A 20,401-nucleotide genomic window follows, 5' to 3' on the forward strand; every position below is an offset into this window, starting at 1 on the left:
GTCTGTGATAAAGCCAAAGCATGTAATTTACAAAGACAATTTTCCCACTTCAACTATGTTTAAGTCCTTTATTAAGGAACATTCACATTATTTTTTAATAATTTAAAATTAAAATGATACTGTTAAGGGATTTTGAAGTTTGAACAATGCTAATTTTAAGCCTTTTAAAAGAAAAGAAATTTTCGGAAATTTAATAAATCACGTCATGCCAAGTTTCAAACTCAAAGTTTGGATTTGATTCCATATAAAGTACCCAAACAATGAGTTTTAGCTGGCTCCAACTTAGTAACATTTATCTTCCCATTATTTAACTGTTTCCCAAAATATATTCTTTTTCTCCTAACATAAAATACATCCTTGGGGCTTCCCTGGTGGCGCAGTGGTTGAGAGTCCGCCTGCCGATGCAGGGGACACGGGTTCGTGCCCCGGTCCGGGAGGATCCCACATGTGGAGCGGCTGGGCCGCTAAGCCTGCATGTCCGGAGCCTGTGCTCCACAATGGGAGAGGCCACAACTGTGAGAGGCCCGTATAACGCAAAAAAAAAAAAAAAAAAATCCTTTTTCCACCCAAACCCCTTATTTTTTTTAACCAAGAAAGCAGGTATTAATATAATGATTCTTAGCATTATGCCACATTAATTTTTTTCTAAGTAATCTGCAATTATTTAGAGATGTTTTTACTACATTCATGTGGGCCAAGTACAATCCTCATTTTTATAGGACATGATTGCCCTATGACATAGATTTATAAAATTTACACAAAACTATATTGATACAAAAGTAATTTTTTCAGTGTTTTATTATATTTTAGGATGGCAATACACAAATAGTTTAAATGTGAAATTTAGAAAATTTTATCGAAATGAACCCAGTAAAACTCTGTTATAAACTGGCATATTGGGACTTCTCTGGTGGTCCAGTGGCTAAGACCCCCATGCTCCCAACGCAGGGGTCTGGGTTCCCTGGTCGGGGAGCTAGATCCCACGTACCACAACTAAAGATCCTACATTCCGCAACCAAAAGATCCCAAAAAAGCAACTAAAAGATTCCGCACGCCACAACTAAAAAATCAAAAGAGATCCTGCATGCCGCAGCTAAGACCCAATGCAGCCAAATAAATAAATATTAAAAAAATAAACTGGCATATTATAGCATGGATAGAGGTACAAAGTCATAAAGTTTCTTCCAAAATGTAACTTTATTTTTTAAAACCATAATATTTCACAAGTAATTGAAAATAAGGGTATCTGTCTTTATATTGTGGCCAATACCAGTGGTACATATCACTGGTGGATAACTGAAATTGGCGGATTGTTTTCACTGAATTGATTAGTTGTTTCAACTTTGTATGGATACAGACGGAAGAGCCTTGACCTCGTAAAAGACTTCAGAGGGAGCTCGGTTAGAGACTATACCACAAAGATCTACACCACCATAATTAACTGTGTAACTTGGATCCCTCCAAAATACTGACACTTGCCCTAATTACCTAGGTAAGGACATAGAGCTGCTCGCTTGACCTGAAGTACAAAATTTTAGTTTGAAACACAAGTTATACCAAAGAGTTAAGAGGACTGTTTCAGTGGGAAATGTTACGTCACGGACTCCACAGAAAACAGAAGATCATCCCTGAATGTATTAATGTTCAGAGCCATGCTTCTTGCATTAGTGTATCTGTCAGATTACCCCTTTTTGTTATATACCACCATGTAGTATTGTACTTGTTAATATTCCCTAAGCAGCTTAGACAAATGATCACTGATATATGTTTGGGGTAAATAAATATTTTCATTTTCTCCTCACAATGTGGCGGTTGGTACCCAAAAAGACTTTGAAGTTGAGTTTTCATTATACAGTGTCATTTGGGGAGAGCAGAAAAGTGGACTCCTGGTAAACTGTTAAAGAGTTTGTTCCTGGGAATTCTGTTTTCGAAGATGTAGTTTTCATCCTAGAATTATAGAATTTTGAAATGGAAAGAGACATTAACAATTTTCTAGTCCAACCATTACATTTGTCAGAATAAACTGAAGCCCTGAATGTTAAATCACTTATTGAAGGCCACATAATTTGTTGCCTAGACAAGCTCCTAGAACAGTATTTTTTCTTGGCCAGTATTTTAAAATGAAAGTTTTCCATCTTAAGTTTGACATATACTGCCTCAATTTTCTTTCTTTTTAAAACATGGAAATTGAACACAATGTTATAAATAAAAACTATTAATCTTTGTCCTCATTTATTTTTAAGCTAGAAATAAAAATCAATGTAGAACAATCAAGACAGACTTTTCAAAGGAATAGATACCACAGATTTGGGGCCCAAGTCTACTCTGGACCCTCAAATATATGGTTTCTTCAACCTACTTGGAGAGAGAAATATGTTGAAAGTTTTTTGTTTTGTTTTGCTTTTAAGAAAAAGAACATATGACCGTATAAAAAACATTTATTTGAGGGTAAGAGAGAGATTTTTCCCAAATAACAAGTAAGATAAGTGTAGCCATCTTATTTCAATAATTTATAATTCAGCTATTCAGAAAGAATGAGGACTATATAACTGTTTCTTTCTTTAAATGAGAAGCTGGAGCACAAGGGGTATGGAGTGGGGAACATATGATAAATCTTAAAAACTCAAATGACAACTTCCTTCTAGAGAGTGAGACATGGGAAATCACACAACCCCAGATTGTGCAATCTCTAAAGACAGTGATAAAGTGACTACTTCATAGATGAAGATAGACAACATGCTCTTGGACCTACAAGGGAACCCCCTCGTGTGAGAAAGGAAAGAACATACTTTAGCATAATATGCAGTTGCATTTAGACCTAAGGAAAGGCTATCAAATAAATTTTTGAGCAGTTCTCCATAGTAACTTTAATGAGTCTACATTTCAGCTCTCTGTGTTCTCAACACCTCTGTCTACAGCTCAAACGCACGCAGCAGCTGCCAGCCATGCCCATGAATTCCTGATGTCCCAGCTGAGTGCCTCTGCCTCTGAGCTCAAAAAGCCCCTTGCTTGACAGGGGTTAACCGTATCCGGAAGGCTCTGGAAGAGGTCTGCTGGGCAGCAGGACTGCTGTTGATGAGAGGCTTCTTGTTGGACTTGAGTCCAGGAGCTGTGGGAAACCCAGAAACAGCAAGGCTCAGATGGGAATAGCAGCAAAGGTAACAGCTTCCGATACTGGTCACGGACTAAGACAAGAATTAGGAGTTCTCGCCACTCCGCCAAGCCCCACAGTTGGGAAAGAATTGACATCTCCCGCAAAACCCCACTCCCAAGTAAATTTAATTTGCTATATCATCCTCAAGTTAGAATGAGTCACTAGTTAATTAATTAATGCAATTATGCAAGCATAATTGTAAGCCACCCTGCTGACATATAAAGATGTTTTTTACCTTTAATTACCAGGAGAAAATGGACAAATTGGAGTTTGAGCACCTAACTTGAAGAAAAAACTAGGAAATATAGTCTCTCCCACCACGCACACCACTCCCAACACATTCTACTTAAAAATCCTTCGCATTGTGGGCTTTACTTTTCATTTTTAAAATTGTTACTTTAAATTAGGTCTCAAAGAAAGAAGTTGGCATTTCTTATTCTTTTCAGAGTGGTCTGGGAAATGCTACATCAGTGCACCTGAGAAAAAAATAGGAAAACAAGATCTCTTGTAATTTTGTTTTTGAATCAATACCCGGAATAATGGCCAGAAGCAAAAATCCACCGGTGCGTCAGCAAGCAGGATGCTCGGCCAGTCAGCTTCATCCTTCCCCCCTGAGCTGTAGGCTCCACGCCGCCGCTGCGGGCCCCTAGAGCAGATAGATAATGTAGGACAGAATGACCAGACCTATGATGGCAAAGAACATCAGGATGAAAATATCCAGCATTGTGGAGTCCTTGGCCGAGGAGGCCTCTGGGTCCCGGGGAAATGTGAGCTGTGAGCACGGAGGTTGCAGTCAGTGGAGAGAAATGGCTCCCTCTTCCCTCCACTGCTCAGCCCTCCTTTCCCCTCCCCCTCCTAGGGCCTGAGACTAAGGGATGCTGCATCTCCATCAGCAGCTTACTCTCCCCCCTCACCCCACAGCCAACCAATCACAAAGCCCGGGAGCGGGTAACCAAGGAACTGCTCGATTTCGACCAGGCAGAAGTGAAGAGGCTCAATTTCTCCCCAGGAACCCAATCCTACCCCTTTGTATCTAAATGGAGTCTGAATGTTATGGAAGTAGGAAGAGATCTGATCTGTATCCAGGTGCCCAAGGAATGAATACTCCTGAGTGCCTTTCTTCTCCTTTTTCCCTCCCATCATCCTTGGCAAATAAGCTCAGAAAATAATGGTTGGGAGCTGGGTGGGCCACTGGCACATTGTAAAGTCACGTTATGGAGGGACATGGATGAAGTTCTCATGTGAGTCTCAGATGACATGTCTGGGGATGGAGCTAACACTTATGGGATTTCTATACTGTGTCAGATACTGCACACGTGGTGTAATTTCAACCTCCCTACAAGTCTTTTATAGATGAGGCTCAGAGATGGTCAGGAACTTGCCTAATGTTTCACTGGAAAGGGTAGAGACCAAGATCCAAAACTAGGCTTGTCCACTCCGGAGTCCACGTTCTTCTCTCGCTCCAGACTGGCCCACCCTGTTAGTCTGAAATGCCCCCTCAGCCCCACCTGCACTTCTCAGTTTGCGATGCGTGTTGCTCAGATCCCTCCGATTACAGTGTGAGCCCCAGAGGTCTCTCCTCCATTGATTCCTTATCTCTTCGTGGTCATTTCCCACATCCTTGTCCCTCTTATAACCTCTTCAGAACTCATTGCAGTGTTATACCCAGAGAGGGCACTAAAGAACTCTCGGTTAGGCCCATCCCTCTGCAGTAGGTGTCTAGAAATGCAACTCAAGTGACTTTTTTTTAATTGAAGTATAGTTGATTCACTATGTTGTGTTAATTTCTGCTGTACAGCAATGTGACTCAGTTATACATATATATATATTCTTTTTCCTATTCTTCAAGTGGCTTCTTCTGAGGGGAAAGGAGAATTGGTGTTTTATAGTTTAAGCTGGGTGGCGGGTAGTGTTGTCTTATGTAATTTTTATGCCTTTTGTCTTATTTCCTACTAAAACAAAAAAAACAAAAAAAACCTCTCTGTGTCACCTCTGAGGTCTAGTGTCCTTGGCTCCACCCCAGCTAGTTCTTTTGAAGGACCCAGGACGAGGGCATTAGCAACCGCTTCATCATGCTAAGCTTCAGGAACTTAGGCCATTTCTAGAAGGGGGTTCAGAATCTCCCCGCATGGGTTCCAGCGGGCAGGGAACAGAGCTGTTAGGGAGTGGAGACTTGGCGCTGGTTCCCTCCCAAGCAGACCAGCCCTGAAATCACTCTGGAGGTGATTGAAGCTCCTGGGAAGAAGAGGCTCCACAGACAACAGGGTGCAGGCCAACGGAGGCAAGAGTTGCCAACTCATTCCCCGCTATTGGGGCAATATTAGGCAGCCTGCGCCTTCGGAAGGGGAGCAGGTGTCAGTACTGACTTTAATTATCCTACCCAGTACTGCCTCACCACTCACTACACCGCTGCAGCCTGGCAGCCGCCTCATCCCCTAATTACAAAGGCTTACTCTGGGGAAAGGCCTTTCCTCTCCAGCCTGCTGCTATCCGGAAGCCAGGGAAAGCCTTAATTCTGAGCCCGAGTGGGCAATGCTCCTCTCCACAAAGCCTGACTGGTGGGCCCATGCTGGGGCTGAAGGATCTGGATTCCTTCTCTACCACTGTCCCTTTCCCAACCCTGCAGAAGAGGGGAAGCTGGCTGCCGTGCCTGGTCAGAGGTCAGACCCAGGCCACCTGGAGCAAAGAATGGAGCAAGGGAGATACTGCCGGGAGAGGGGCAAAGGGCATGTGGCAAGGTCATAGCGGGAGGCTGGGAGCATCACACTGGGGTCCTAACACCTCCAGCCCTGCCACCAGCTGTGTGACTCCCACCAAACATTTCTGCATTTCTGGGCTTCAGTGAACCCCATCTGTAAGATGGACATCACAGTAGCTACTTCTCTCACAGAGCTGGTAATAATGTCAAAGGGAAAAAATGTGTGTTTAAGATCCATTCATCAGACATCGTGAGTGCTGCTTCGGGTTGCCAGAGCACCTTGTGGACGGCTTCACCCATGTCATCCCACTGCAGACTGTCCCAGGCCATCTGTCATTTCATTCCTCAGACACGTGCTGAGCTCCTCCTTTGTGTCAGGCAGAGGCAAAATTGCCCCCACCCCCAAGCTGAGCTCATTCAATAATTCAGCAAACATTTGCTGAGCAGCTATGTGCCCAGCCCTGGGCAGGCAGCGGGGTTGGAAAGATGAGTTAGCCCCATTACCTGCCCTGACAGTGCACTGGCTGGGGAGACAGGTGCAGAACAAAGGAAGTAAGACAGTTAAGACAAGAATATGGGAGCTCAAAGAAACTTCTGGGAGTGTCACCAAGCTGGGCAGAGGGATGTAGCCAGGAGCTAGTCGGTGAGGAAGTAGGTGCCCAGGCCCCCATCAGAGCTGTCACCAAGCTGGGCAGAGGGATGTAGCCAGGAGCTAGCCGGTGAGGAGCTAGCCGGTGAGGAAGTAGATGCCCAGGCGCCCATCAGAGCAGACACACCACTGCTCCCTTCCTCCCAGGGTGACAGCTTCCAGGCTGGTCATTCTCCCCCTGAAGGGCAGCAGAGCTCCCAGGAGGGTGATGGGCCAATGCCCCCCAAGCAGACGGGACACACAGACACAGCAGCACCTCAGAGCCAGAGAGATAACCAAGTCTGCAGGTAAAAATTATACTTTTATTTGAGTCACCAGGAGAAAGAGTCACTTGTGGTCCAAGTCAAATGTTCAAAATCATAACAGCCCAGAAAGATTTGATCCCAAGCACAAGCCCACGAGGGAGGGGACCAAAACAGACCAAGGAAAGACAACCACCCCATATAAAAAGATGAACGACGGCTTCACACTCACACACACACACACACACACACACACACACACACGGATGAAATGTTTGGACAGAGGCAAATTTCACATGGTCATTTCTGTTTCTTTTTAAATACAGGTCTGTGGGGTGGTATTTTTTTTTTCCAGCTATTAAAAAAAAAAAAAGGGCCCAGAAGTGCATATGTGAGGGGGAAAAGGCGGAAATTAAGCAACAATTTTCCCTGGAGGGACATGAGAAAGAAAACAGGAAGCAATATTGAGAGAATTCACTTTTCTCACCATTGGGCTTCTTGCATTTCATTATTGGTCCACTAAAGTTATATTCACATTCTAGCTTTGCTTTCCTGGGATTAGATCAGCTAAAAAACCTGTGAAATGTAAAAAAAGACCAGGACTTGGCCCAGCCCTCAGGTTCTGTGCTCTTCTAGGGATGGATGGTTCTGGAAAGGAATAAGGACTCCCAGCAGCCCCTGGGTCCCTCAGCACCAGTGTGACAGTCCCTCCTCTCTCTGGGGGTGTGTAAGAAAAGGTCCCCTATTTTTAGGATGGGAGGAGCAGAGGGCTGGCAGCAAGATTCCAGCGGCTGGCTTGCCTTGTTTTGGAAGGAAATTTAAGCCGAGTGAAAAGAGGCTACTTCTTGCTCCCCCAGGTCCTCCTCCCACCCTCTCACCACCCTGCCAACCGCAGGCTCTCCAACAGGATGTGTCTCTGACCTTTGGTCCCAGAATCCACATTGTGCTTTGAGATCAAGAGGAAACAAAATGGGCCAGCGCCTGCCTCAAGGCTCCCAAAATTGTTCCCTCTGCCTCCCTCATCCCCCAAATGGCCCAACATAAGACACTCCACCTGCCTTCACCTTGGTTCTGGCCAAGGGGGAAAGGGATTGGTCAGGCAGGGGCTCAAGCCTCTGATTTGGGGTAAATATTCCCAAGTCAACTCACAAGCAGTGAGGACTTGATGCTAAATATGCCTGCAGGGCACAAGGATGCAAGGATGTCAACCTGTGGCGCCTGAGTCAGCGGACTCGGGGTGAAGATGGGAGGGGTGACCCAGAAGGGTGACAAGAAAGCCCAGAGATGAATAAAGCCAGGCAAGGGTCGTCACAGCCACCAACGAGCAAGAGAAGGGACTTGGAGATAGCACCATCTTTCCCTTCCTCATCCTGGGTCTGTGCTTCCAGTTTTGTAGCCCTGGGACCCTCCCCTCTGCTTCAAGGAGGCTTTAAGTAAATGGGGAGCTAGCCTGGGCAGGGTGGCGGGGGAGACAGTGCGGGTGACACAGGGTCCCCTGGCCCCCTATTCTGCGGCCCAGGACACAGAGATGGGGGAGAGAATATGCCTGGAGCCACAAAGCCTTCCCTCCACCCCTCCCCCACGAAGCACACCCCCCCCCCTTACTTCCGCCTGGCACATTGGAAAGGGGGTGGGTGGGCTTCCTCCATTCGGGGATAGAAGGAGGGATTTTTCACTCCAAAGAAAACATAAGGAATTTCTCTCCCCCAGCGTCCGCCCCTCTCACTGTGGGTTTTGAGGAAAATATCGGGGAGGACAGCTCTGCACACACAGCCCGCACCCCGCCCGCTTCTCTCACGCTCACACTCACCCTCGCCTGTCACGGACACCTGCAGACACTCGCTCCTTCCCCCGCAACAAAGTCCTGGAGATACAGAGGGTCCTGTGGTTTCGCACAGTCCACCTGGGGTCGGGCGGGAAGTGGGGAGCGGGGAGGCCATGGAAGGCCTGGAGACACCTTGCCAGGAGGCGCGGCGAGGAGCGGCCTAACTAGATCTCGCGAGAGGCTGGGCTGCATGGGCGAGAGGCTCGAGGCTTCCCTGGTGCACCCTTCACAAGGAGGCAAGCCAGGGACCCTGGGGACCGGGGTGGGAGTGAGGGAAAAGGGCTGCAGAGAGAACACCCCGTTCCCCTCCTTCCTGCAGCTGTCCCTAAAGTAAAGGCGAGAACCGGACCGAAGCCGAGCTTCCTGGGGAGCTGCTCACCCACACCAGGCTCGGGTGGGCAGCTGAGCAAAATCACAGTGTGAAAAGGAACCGTGTCCGGAGGGAAGAATGAATCCCAAAGCAGGAACTTCACCCTCCTCTGTTGCCCTTGAGCTGGGGAGAGAAGGGTGAGGGAGCCCCTTGGAGGGCTGGCAGCCCCATCTTTGAGAAGCAGAGGCAAAGCCCATCTCACTGGTCCCTGCACGACGGCAGCACCCCTGTCCCCATCCCAGGGGCAAGGGCGGTGGGTCCCACTCCCGGGAGTGTGTGAAGCAACTCCCAGCCGCCCTGGGAGTCCTGGGGGTCTGGGGCTCACCCCAGCCTGGAATGTTTGGGTGTGTGAGGAGGTGGGCAGGAGGGGCTGAGGGGGAAGAAAAGAGAGAAGGCAGAGGCCTGGGAGCTGACGGGTCGCCCCCCCAGACCAGCCCCACGGGCCTCGGCTTCCCTCAGAGAGGTCCACACCTGTTCCATCCAGAGAGAAAATCAAGGAGTTGGTCAAGGGGAAAACCTGCCAGAGGAAGGAGCCGCGAAAGTGGCAGAACAAGGCTTCGGTTGGCAAAAGAAGCTGGAAGAGGGGGAGAATAAACAAGCTGTTGCAGATTTTAAAAAACAGAGACACCAAAGGGTGGACAGGTCACGCCCAGGACGGATGCGATGCTGTGGAATGCACTGAAGACGGATGGGGCGGGCGGCGCCCGGCGGGCTCAGATGGCCTCCACGTAGTTGGCCGGCAGCATCCCCGTGTCGCCGGTGCGCTCCACGGTCCCGTACATCCAGCCGTCGTCGATCTGCTGCACGTTGACGATGGTGTCCCCGTCCTGGAAGGAGACCTCGTCCTCGTCGGCGGCACTGTAGTCATACACGGCGCGGTACCGCTTCTGCAGGGGTCGGGGCACGGTTAGTCAGGGGTGCCTAACTCTCTGGGACCCCAGAGCAGAGTGGACCAGGAGCTGGGAGACACGGAAGGGCTGGGCTCTGCCATGAATTTTCTCACCTCTGTGTCTCATCTTCTGAGAGCAACCACCTTTTTAATAATGCATCTGGCGTCTAACAAGGGCCAGGCATAAACAGGGACGGAGGTTACAGTAGTTCTGCCCTGTCTCTCGGAACAGGAACACAGTAATGTCCGGTGGAAACCATGCCGGGTAGAGGTTAAAAATATGACATGTGTTCTATTATCTGCATTTTTTTTTCTTTTGGCAGCCCCGCGTGGCATGAGGCATCTTAGTTCCCCGACTAGAGATCGAACCCGTGCCCCCTGCAGTGGAAGCTCGGAATCTTAACCACTGGACTGCCGGGGAAGTCCCTATCTGTGTTATTATAAGCACCAGTCTTTCTTCTTTTTTTGAAGCTGTTGATGAATCTGGTTCCCAAATTCAGGACAAAGACCAATTCCTGTGAGAAAAACCTCCAGGTGACACAAGACATATCTGTCAGGTCCCACCTTCCAACCTCAGCCAAAGTCTTGTGCTTAAGCTCTAGGAAATGTCCAGTAAAAACACATGAACTCTAGCTGTGATCTTGGAAGTAGGCAAGATTCTAACGTCCTCTGACCCTCACTGCCCTTGACATCGACTTGTCTCCGGGGGTCAGCTCAGGCTTTACGGTGCCCCAGGCCAGGCTCTGGGATCAGTGTGGGTCCGGGGCTGGACGAGCCCATTAGAAACCTCCGGGATCTGCCCCCGCTGCCCCGCCCCACCACCAGGACCCCTGCTCAGACCTTCTGTTTGCAGCCTCTGGTCTGCCTCCTCCAACTGTTCATCCATTGTGATCTCGGGGGAACTTTCCAAAATGCAAACCTGAGGATGTTCCTCCCTGGCTTTAAATCCTTCAGGGGCCCCCTAACCTCTTCAGCATGAAATTTCAAAACCCGCCCCCAGCCCCGCAGCAGAAACCAGCTTCATCAGCCCCGAAGGCTATGGAATAAGAGGTCACAACCCTCAAGAAATGACGGAAGTGACCTCAGTCTCTTATCACCAACTCTGCCTTTAATCTCTTGGGCCAAGTCACCACATCTAAGCCCGCATCCTGCAAGAGCCGCCTAACTCATCTCCCTGCTTCCGCCCTCAATCTTCTGTTGCTGCTTCTCAACGCAGCTGCTAGAGCCACGTTTTAAAAACACAAGTCAAACCCCTTACTCTGCACAGCTCACCAGTCACAAAGGCCTTCCTATGGCCTACAAGTCCCTGCATGATCAGACCTCATTCCCTGCCCTCTTCCCCTCTCTGGTCACCTTGGCCTTCCTGCTGATCCTTGAACTTTCCTAGAACATTCCTGCCTCAGGACCTTTGCAATTGCTGTTCTCCTCCACCACTCATTCCTTTACTTTACTGAGAACTTTGCTGTTCTCTCCCCTTCTCATTCGGCTGTCTTTTTCTTCACAGCTTCTCTCTGACCTTTCGTTACTTACCTACTTATCTCTTGGCTTTCGTGTTTGTCTCCCGACTGGAATGTAAGCTTCAAGAGGGCAGGAAGGTGGACTTTTATTCAGAGCCAAATCCCTTCAGTCCAGAACAGGCTTAGTGAGCATTGGAAGGACTGGCTGGTCTATCTGGAACCTTATCCTTCACACGACCTCTCCGGCCCACCTGACACCCCAGATAGCACTGACAATCACTCCCTCGTTTGTGTGGCCAGAGCCTGAGGCCCGAGCAGGCCACTTATCTCAAGCTACTTTATTTCTCGGAGTATTGTCCCTCCTGCTTCTACGTGAGCTACTTTGAATTCCAAGGCACCCGGCACAGAGGAGCTGAGCTTGGCTGCACCGTCACTGGGATAAGTAGCAGGACTTACAGACCAAACCTCTAGTCTGAGGGCTGGTAAGCCTGATCCCACCCCACCTCCCACTTTGCTCGTTAATTTATTCACTAAATTGATGACTTCCCGCTTTGAGCCTGGCTCAGAGTAGGTGAACCAAAGAGACACTGCCCTGCCCACATGGAGCGTCAAGTCCAGTGGGGGTCACAGTCAGAAGATGACAAACCCAGAGAACTGTTTCAAGGTGGAAAAAGTGCTCTGAAGGAAACCAGTGGGGCGGAAGGACAGACACGTCAGGGGAGACCCACTCGCCACAGGGTGGTTTGGGAGGGTGCCTCAGAGGCAGGGGCAAGCTGAGATCTGAAGGACCTGGCAGGTCGTCGTCATGGAGACTGGGGAGCAGGGCGCAGTCTGGAGGGCCCCAAGCAGAAAGGTGCTCTGTGTGCTCCCAGGTAGCTGGAGTAAGGAAACGTGGGCCGGGAGCTGGGTGGACGAGACTCGCCCAATGTACAGCTATGGCTGGAACACAGGGTCCCAATCTGCCCCCTACACCACACTTGCTTTCTTCTCGAGAGGCTGAGACCCCTATTATCTGCAGGTGGCAAGGGAGCTGGGGTCAAAGGTCAGGGGAGGCCAGCCCTCCTGGGTGGGTTTTCTAAGGAAAGTGCAAGAATTACGTCCAGGACGTCTCCCCGAGGCCCACTCACCTCCCACACCTCCTCTCCCCGCAGCCAGGGCTACTCACCCCGCCCCCGCCTGGGGCACTGCGCTGTATGGAGACCGGGGCTGCAGGCTCCTTGTAGCCACCGTAGGACTGGGCTGCCTGCTGCTGCTGGGGCTGCTGGTAAACTGGAAGCCGGCAGGAGACGGGCTCAGAAACTGTCTTGCCAAAGCCAGCCTGCTCCCTTCTTCCACGAAGCCCATGCCATGTATTTCCACCGCCCATCGCCTCACTCAACCGCCACGCTGCTCAAAGGCTTCTGTCTCTGTGTGCACATTTGCCGGTGCCACGAATTCTGCAGCAGGGGCTGCATCTCCCCCCATGGCGCTGAGAGCCCAGAACGGGCCCTGACCCTGGTGCCTGTGCCCTCAGTAGGGATGAGACCTGGGTGTGTGTGTGTACACGAGGCTTCCCTCTCACCTCCTCCCAACCCTGTAGCCGGCCTGGCCTCAGGTCCTCTGCCCGCACAGGCCTCATGCTCACCTGGGGCGCTGGTTGGGATGTGGTGAGGCTGCTGCTCCTGGGGCCGCCGATAGCCAGTGTCCTGGGGATCTCGGCGCTCTGGCTCCAGGCCCTCACCCCCGCTGGGGCCCATGCGGCTCTTCTCAAACTCTTCGTGGTATTTTATCTGCGGGGGCAGAAAGTGCTGGGTGAAGGACCCACAGCAAACCAGCCAAAGCTCCCCTTCCGCTGCCACTCAAGATCCTGGGACGGGAGAGACTCCTGGAGGTCTCCAGGCAAAGAGAGCTGGGTTCTTGTTGGGGATGTACCAGCTATGTGCCCCTGAACAAGCACTTAACCTTGCTACACCTCCATTTCCACTTTACAGGGGTTGCTGAAGGATGCAATGAGATAATGGATGTAAAAGGGCCACGTAAACTAAAGCACGAGACAAATGTAAGTGGTCATTTTTCTGTGCCTGTGGCAGGGGCTAGGGCTACCCTGCTTTCACACTGGTCCACAGCAGCAAAAGCAGCAACTCCTGTTTATTGAGCACCTACTAGGTGCCAGGCACTGTGCTAGGTGTTCTGCATCACATGCTCGTTTTACCTTGACAGCACCTACAAGGGGGTACAGTATAGTCGCCATTTAACAGACAAGAAGGAAACTAAGTCACCGTCAAGCAGCGTGAGTTACCCATGCTCACAGAGACTCCAGAGGCTGTGCTCTTAACCAGCAGGCGACTCTGCCTCTTGTGGGCATGACCTCGCAGAGTTCTGCTGAGGACCCTAGCCTGCAGGGCAAAGAAATGCCAGGCCCTCCCTTGAGGGTGGGTTGGTATCTAGAAGATGAGTTCCTTCTCTCCTCAGGTTCCAAAAATGGGCAAAAAGAGGCCTAGAGAAGCCACACACCCCAGGGTCCTCAGCAAGGGCTGGCTGAACTGAACATACCGGGACCCAGAGCTGCGTTCTTAAGATCTGGTCTTCAGACTGTCTGCTCCCAACCCACCTGAGCTGCTTGTTAGAATGCAGGTTCCAGGACCTTTCATAGAATCTACAAAATCAGGGCTAGGGTTTTGGAATATGCACTTTTTTTCTTTCTTTCTCTCTCTCTCCTTCTTTCTTTTTTTTTTTTTTTTGTGGGGGGGACTATGCACTTTATTTATTTATTTTTTTTTTGCGGTTCGCGGGCCTCTCACTGCTGTGGCCTCTCCCGTTGCGGAGCACAGGCTCCGGACGCGCAGGCTCAGCGGCCATGGCTCATGGGCCCAGCCGCTCCGCAGCATGTGGGATCTTCCCGGACTGGGGCACGAACCCGTGTCCCCTGCATTGGCAGGCGGACTCTCAACCACTGCGCCACCAGGGAAACCCGGGACTATGCACTTTTAAAAGATTCCCCCAGGTGAGTCTGAAGCAGGTTCAAGTTTGAGAACCAGTGATCTAGAGCAGAGGTTGGCAAACTCTGGTCCACGGGCCTGCAGCCTGTTTGCTCACAGCCTGCGAGCTAAGAACGGTTTCTACATTTTGTAATGTTTGGAGGATGGGGATGGGGGAGTGGGGGGAGGATTAAGAGGAATAAGATTGGTAACCTGTGAAATTTCTATGACATTCAAATTTCAGTGTCCAGAAATAAAGTTTTACTGGAACACAGTCTCACCATTCATTTCCCATTACCTATGGTTGCTTTCATTGCAGAGCTGAGTAGCTTCGACAGAGGCCCTTCGGCCCATAAAGCCTAAAATATTTACTCTCTGGCCCTTTACAGGAAAAATTTGCTGACCCCTGCTTGCCCAAATATGTCGAATGCATATTCCTGTTGGTAAAATCTGTTTTAGCACAATCCTCCCAAATTGCATCTATTTTATCAATTACACACAAGCATCACTTTACAAATACGGAATGTCTCCTGTAAAACTCACACCAAAAATATGAATAAAACAAAGGATGAGATGAAAAAGAACAACCTCCAGGTGTTCTAGGGTTTTCTCCCTGTACTCTCACTGGCATGTAGCCCACACCCCACCTTGAGGACCCCTAGTGGGGTCTATTCACTTTTCAGAGAGGACCCTGGTGGGGAGGAAGCAACCGAGGAGGTGGAAAGCCCGTGGTTTGTGTGTTCCGGGATCGCTGGGCTGGGCCGGGGCTCGGGGAGGAAGTGGGACAGAGAGTGACAGAATAGCTCCCCCCCACCCCCCAGAGGAAACCTGGAAAGCAGGACACAGAAAACTGGTCCTGTCCTGAGCAGACCCGGGGCTGAATTCTCTCCAGGCCTCGGACCAGAAGCCGGTTCTCACTTCCTGTTCACCAGGATCCTGCCCCATGCTTCTCCCAGTGAAAAAGGGGGTGGGGTGAGGGGACAGGGAACGGATGGGGGCAAAGCCTGCCCTGTTTCCCGGAGCAGAAGCGACGAGCGATCCTGTGCCCTGGAAGCCCCTACCAAGGCCTGATCCAGCTGTCCCAGCCCGGGACCTCCCGTGAGCCACCCCCTCCCACTTTCTTTGCTGCCTTCTCGTATCCGCTTTGCAAGGAGGGCAAGAGTTAACACTCGGCCAGGCAGGCCTTACACAGGAGTAGCTGGGCTAAAGGTCTGCAGGGGTGGTGGGCTGGGACCACCCACATCGTTCCACCCACATCATTCAGCTGCTCTTCCAGCTGTTAACTGACGGTGACCCACTGCAGCCCAGGCTGGGAGAACAGGTGGGGCAGCAGCAAAGCCCAGGATGGGCCCTGTCTGGAGGCAGGGAGGACCAGTCCCCTCCTCCCCCTGCCCCTTCCCTTCACGCCCAAGTAGGGACCCACAACCAAATGGTGAAATAAACTGAGCCCATTCCTGAAGGGGAGGCAGCTGATCCTGGTCAGACTGAAAACTCCTCGAATCCCTGAACTCCCAAAAGGAAGAGCACCCAGGGGTGAAGTTCAAAGACACAGGGTCAGTGCCCTGCTCTCAGATTCCTAAGACAAGGGCAAAAGGTGAGTGTCCCTTAGCCCCACTCCGTTGGTGACCCCGTCCTCTGGTGAGCAGTCGGGGGTGGGGACAAGGAGAGGCCTCTAGGCTCCCAAGGCAACTGGCCTTCTGACTTTTGTCCTGGGGGGTGGGAAAGGTCAGCTTCCCTTGTTTACTGTCTGTTAATGAAAAGAGGCCTGACTCTGGGAGCCGATGACTAGGGGAGGGAAAGTGCACATGTGGAGGCCGACAGAAGCCTGCACCGGGCCCTGAGGGAGCCAGGAGGTGGGCTGAGGGGCAGGTGTGTCCCGGCTGACGGCCCACTTCTCTGGGTACGGCTCTGTGTGTATTAGTGAAGGGGTGACTCTGAGGAAGGAGGCATGTCTGGGTCCCAGGCCTGGCACCATCTCCCCTTTTGTGTCCTACAGACTTAGTCCTTCATCGAGAGCTGCAGTGTCCCTCCCATGTCTCATCCCCGGAGTCATGAGCCCTTCACTTGCTCAGTGAGCTTGGAAGAGTCCCGTCCCCTCTGAGCCTGAGTTTCCTCATCTTAAAAAGAGGTTACGGCACCACCTGCTCCCACGCGGTCTGGAGGCTCCCGACTACCTCTAGGAACCTAGCCGAACTCTAGAGCTGGAAGCAAGTATGGACGTGTGTGCGTTTCCACAAGTGGCTGATGGGATCCATCTTGCTCCTTAAAAAGCCACCCCACATGCGTAAATATCTATAAAATTAGGCCCAGCTGATTCGGGTGGACAGCTTCGTGGCAGCCTCCCCACCATCCATGCAGGAACCACCTGTTAATCTAATAGTAATAACCTTGACCTTTGCTCAGCTTTTCACATTGAGTTCTCTGCACATAATCTCCCTTGGCCCTGACAATAATCACCCTTAAAAAATAAGTCGGATAGGTACACTTTAACTCTTATTTTACAGAAGTAAATGAGGCTCAGAAGTTAAATGACTTTCATCACTCAGTCAGGGCTGAGGCTGGGGACACAAGGACAAAGCCACAGCTGGATGGGCCCTTTCCTGGGTCAGGGTGACCACATGCCCAAGTCTGCCCCTAGTACCAGTTCATGTCTTCTGGAATAGATAGGAATAGCACTGCCTTTCACTCTCAAAAGGGATGATAATCACAAGGTCACCCTAACTGAGAGAAGGGGTGCCTGGCACTTAAGTCAGGAGTTGCAGCACAGAGGGGAAATGGACTGCAAAAAGTGAGGTTGCAGTTCCCTTCTGCCCAGCCCCACCTGATAAAATTTCAATCCTCTCAACTTCCTCTCCCTCCCCTGCCCAACAAGCGGGGAAACTGTTATTACTTTGCTGATCAACCTAATGGTTTGAGAAGCAAAGAGGCACCTTAAAGGGTGTTAGCACATTCAAAAGGAAAATGAACATTTTTCAGAGGCCAAGGCCCTGTCTGATCCCTCCCTGTTCCAAGCTCAGCAAAGTTCTAATCATCTAAATGCCCTGAAAAGGTGTCACCATAAGCTCAGAAATGTCAGCAGAGCCCTGGTCTAAAAACTGTCCTGGGATCCCATGGAAGGATGCCAGGCTGTAACTGTGCCCATGAGATCCAAGTGCACATGGGTAGAGGGACCCAGGCCTAAGGACCCTCCTCACTCATCCAAGGGCCCTGCCAGCCAGGACTCCAGGATGACTAGTTGAGGGTCCATTCCAAACCTAAGAAAAATGCATTTTTTCTGCTAGCTGATGTTCCGTTTTCTGAACCCCTGCTCTCCTGATTGTGGTGGAAAACAAAGGTCTGACTCCACACTTGCTTCCACATGATTCTACATCATGACCAAGAAGGGAACATCAGGCTTTGAATGGAATAGTCAACTCACCAGCCAGGGGCTGTTTTTTTCTAACAGTGTTTCCGTTTGTTGCAGTCCTCTGTGGTGCCCTTATATGTATAACTCATTTCCTTTTCTCAGCCAGCCCAAGAACAATGTATCACTGTCATCCCCATTTTACAGATGGGGAAACCAACGCTCAGGAGGTAGGTAAGGGGTGGGTGAGTCCTAACGTCAGCTCCTAGTTCTCAACCACCAGGTTACGCTGTGCTCCCTGTGAGAGACTAACACGATTTTGTTTTTAAAACAAATGTAAATCTGTGCTCGATTTCATTAGGAATCAGAGAAATGCAAGTTAAAACCATGAGATACCACTACACACAATCAAAATGGCTAAAAGGAACAAGTCTAAGGATGTACAGCCACGGAAACTCATCACTGCCGGCGAGAGGGTAAATCAATACCACCGCTCGAAAAGTAGTTCGGTGTTATCTGGTAAGGCTGAAGGAACATACGCTCTGAGATCTGGCAATTCCACTCCACATTATCGACACTAGGAAATATGTATGAAGCTGTCCACAGCCATAGAAGCACTCCAAATGACCATCAACACCAGCATCAATATAAGCATCTTAAATGGAATGCTATACAACAACAAAAAAGAACAAACTGCAGCTGCATGCAAACACGTACATGATTCTTTAAACCCAACATTGCCCAAAGGAGGCAAGACGCAAAAGAACAGATATGTTCAAAATTGGGAAAAACAAAACTATAGTATTCAGAAATGCATAGTTGCGGGGGAGGGATAAATTAAGAGTCTGAGATATATAGGCACACTACTAAATATAAAAGAGATAATCAACAAGGACGTACTGTATAGCACAGGGAAGTATACTCAATATCTTGTAATAAACTATAAGGGAAAAGAATCTGGGGGAAAAATATGTATATATAAAACTGAATCACTTCTCTGTACACCTGAAACTAACACAACATTGTAAACCAAGTATACTTCAATTTAAAAACAAGAAAAAAAATTACATAGTGAAAAAAAGAAAGCATAGCTACATTTTAAAATTGTAAAGAAAAGAACAGCACACGCTTTCAAAAATTAAACTACAGGGTTGTCCAACAAGCCCACCTCTGGGGCATTTGACTCTGGGGCTAGAATTTTCTTTGACTTTACTATTTACTACTGATTAGGCCTGGACTATAAGGAATGAAGCTTATTTAAGGAATATAAGCTACTAATTATTTCTGACTGAAAGAAACGCAAAGGATTTCTGCCTGTAGCAAGGCTATCTCCAAAGCTTATGGTTTTGGGTTTTTATATAAATTAATTAATTAATTAGTCTGTTTTGGCTGTGTTGGGTCTTCGTTGCTGCTCACGGGCTTTCTCTAGTTGAGAAGCGGGGGGCTAACTCTTCGTTGCGGTGCGCAGGCTTCTCATTGTGGCTTCTCTTGCTGCGGAGCACGGGCTCTAGGCGCCCAGGCTTCAGTAGTCGTGGCACGTGGGCTCAGTAGTTGTGGCTTGCGGGCTTAGTTGCCCCGCAGTATGTGGGATCTTCCCGGACCAGGGCTCGAACCCGTGTCCCTTGCATTGGCAGGCAGATTCTTAACCACTGCGCCACCAGGGAAGCCCAAAGCTTATGGTTTTATAGTCCTGGAGGACATTAACTAGTTCTGCAGCTAATGGCAGAACACTAACTAGTTCTGTATCTAATTATATCCAGTGCTTTCTTTCACAGACTAGGCATCATCTCTGCCTGTCAGATGCTCCAGCTGGTTCCTCATAATTAAGGTAATTATATGATAGGAATTCACTGCATGAGAGTTACGTTTTTTGTTGTTGTTTTTTTTAACACTTTGAAAACTCTATTTTGACAGGGGTGCTGTCACGCTCTGCTTCTTGACTTGCATGGTGAGTACACACACAGGTGTTTATGTGTTACACTTCACAGAAAAAGGAAAAGTTAAAAGACCCAAAATTGTACACAGAAAGTCAGTATATAAGTAGATGTGTAGATAAATAAAAGCTTTTCTGCTTGAAGGCTGTGGCTCCCATATAGGGACCTCAGCAATTAAAGACTCCCGTCCATTACAGCCATCACAGCTGGTGACCAAAGGCCAGGATAAATTTCAGCTCACAGCCTGCGGTCCTGGCCTCTCACCCCTTCAGGTGCCTTTAATGAAGACACAATTACTAAACAAGGTCCTACTGTATAGCATAAAGAACTATATTCAATACCCTATGATAAATCACAGTGGAAAAGAATATAAAAAAAAGAACGTAGATATATATATATATATATATATGTATAACTGAATCACTTTGCTGTTCAGCAGTAATTAACACAACATTGTAAATCAACTAGACTTCAATTTAAAAAAAAAAGACACAAATACTCACCACAGATGTCTAACTAGCACCTTGCCCCCTCAGTTTTCCAGACATTCTCAGTACTAGACAATGGCCTAACTTTTCAGCCAAACTTTAGTCCATGTCCCTTCTTTAGCCACAGTATAGAAAGCAGAGGAGTCTGCCTTTAAATTAATAGCAACTGACAATATTTATCACATGCTAAGTGCTTGACATTTTCCTCGCAAATGAGGAGTCATCTGACGTTAACCTGGGAAGTGAGTGACAGGCTACATACAGGAACACTATTTTGGATACAAAACAAAAGGTGTGGCTCAAAACACCATCTTTCCCAAAACTCTTCTGGAGGAGGGACAAGTTAACAACATGGTTTAAAGTTCCCTGGGGGGTTCTGGGATGTGGCCAGGCCT

The 20,401-nt window shown here is 49.1% G+C and overlaps 1 protein-coding gene across 1 annotated transcript in view; it reads right to left on the minus strand.

Moving 5' to 3' along the window:
• Positions 1-6,783: 6,783 nt before the first annotated feature.
• Positions 6,784-20,401, minus strand: part of LASP1 (LIM and SH3 protein 1) — a 39,958-nt gene continuing 26,340 nt past the window's right edge. The window contains exons 5-7 of the mRNA XM_082678898.1: positions 12,909-13,053; positions 12,450-12,553; positions 6,784-9,825 (exon numbers count right to left, since the gene is read on the minus strand). Coding sequence (XP_082535024.1) covers positions 9,652-9,825; positions 12,450-12,553; positions 12,909-13,053 — 423 coding nt within the window. The 3' untranslated portion in view covers positions 6,784-9,651. The remainder of the gene's footprint in view (positions 9,826-12,449; positions 12,554-12,908; positions 13,054-20,401) is intronic.

Source organism: Grampus griseus (genome assembly GCF_964374135.1).
Source record: "Grampus griseus genome assembly, chromosome: 20".
NCBI classification, from domain to species: Eukaryota; Metazoa; Chordata; class Mammalia; order Artiodactyla; family Delphinidae; genus Grampus; species Grampus griseus.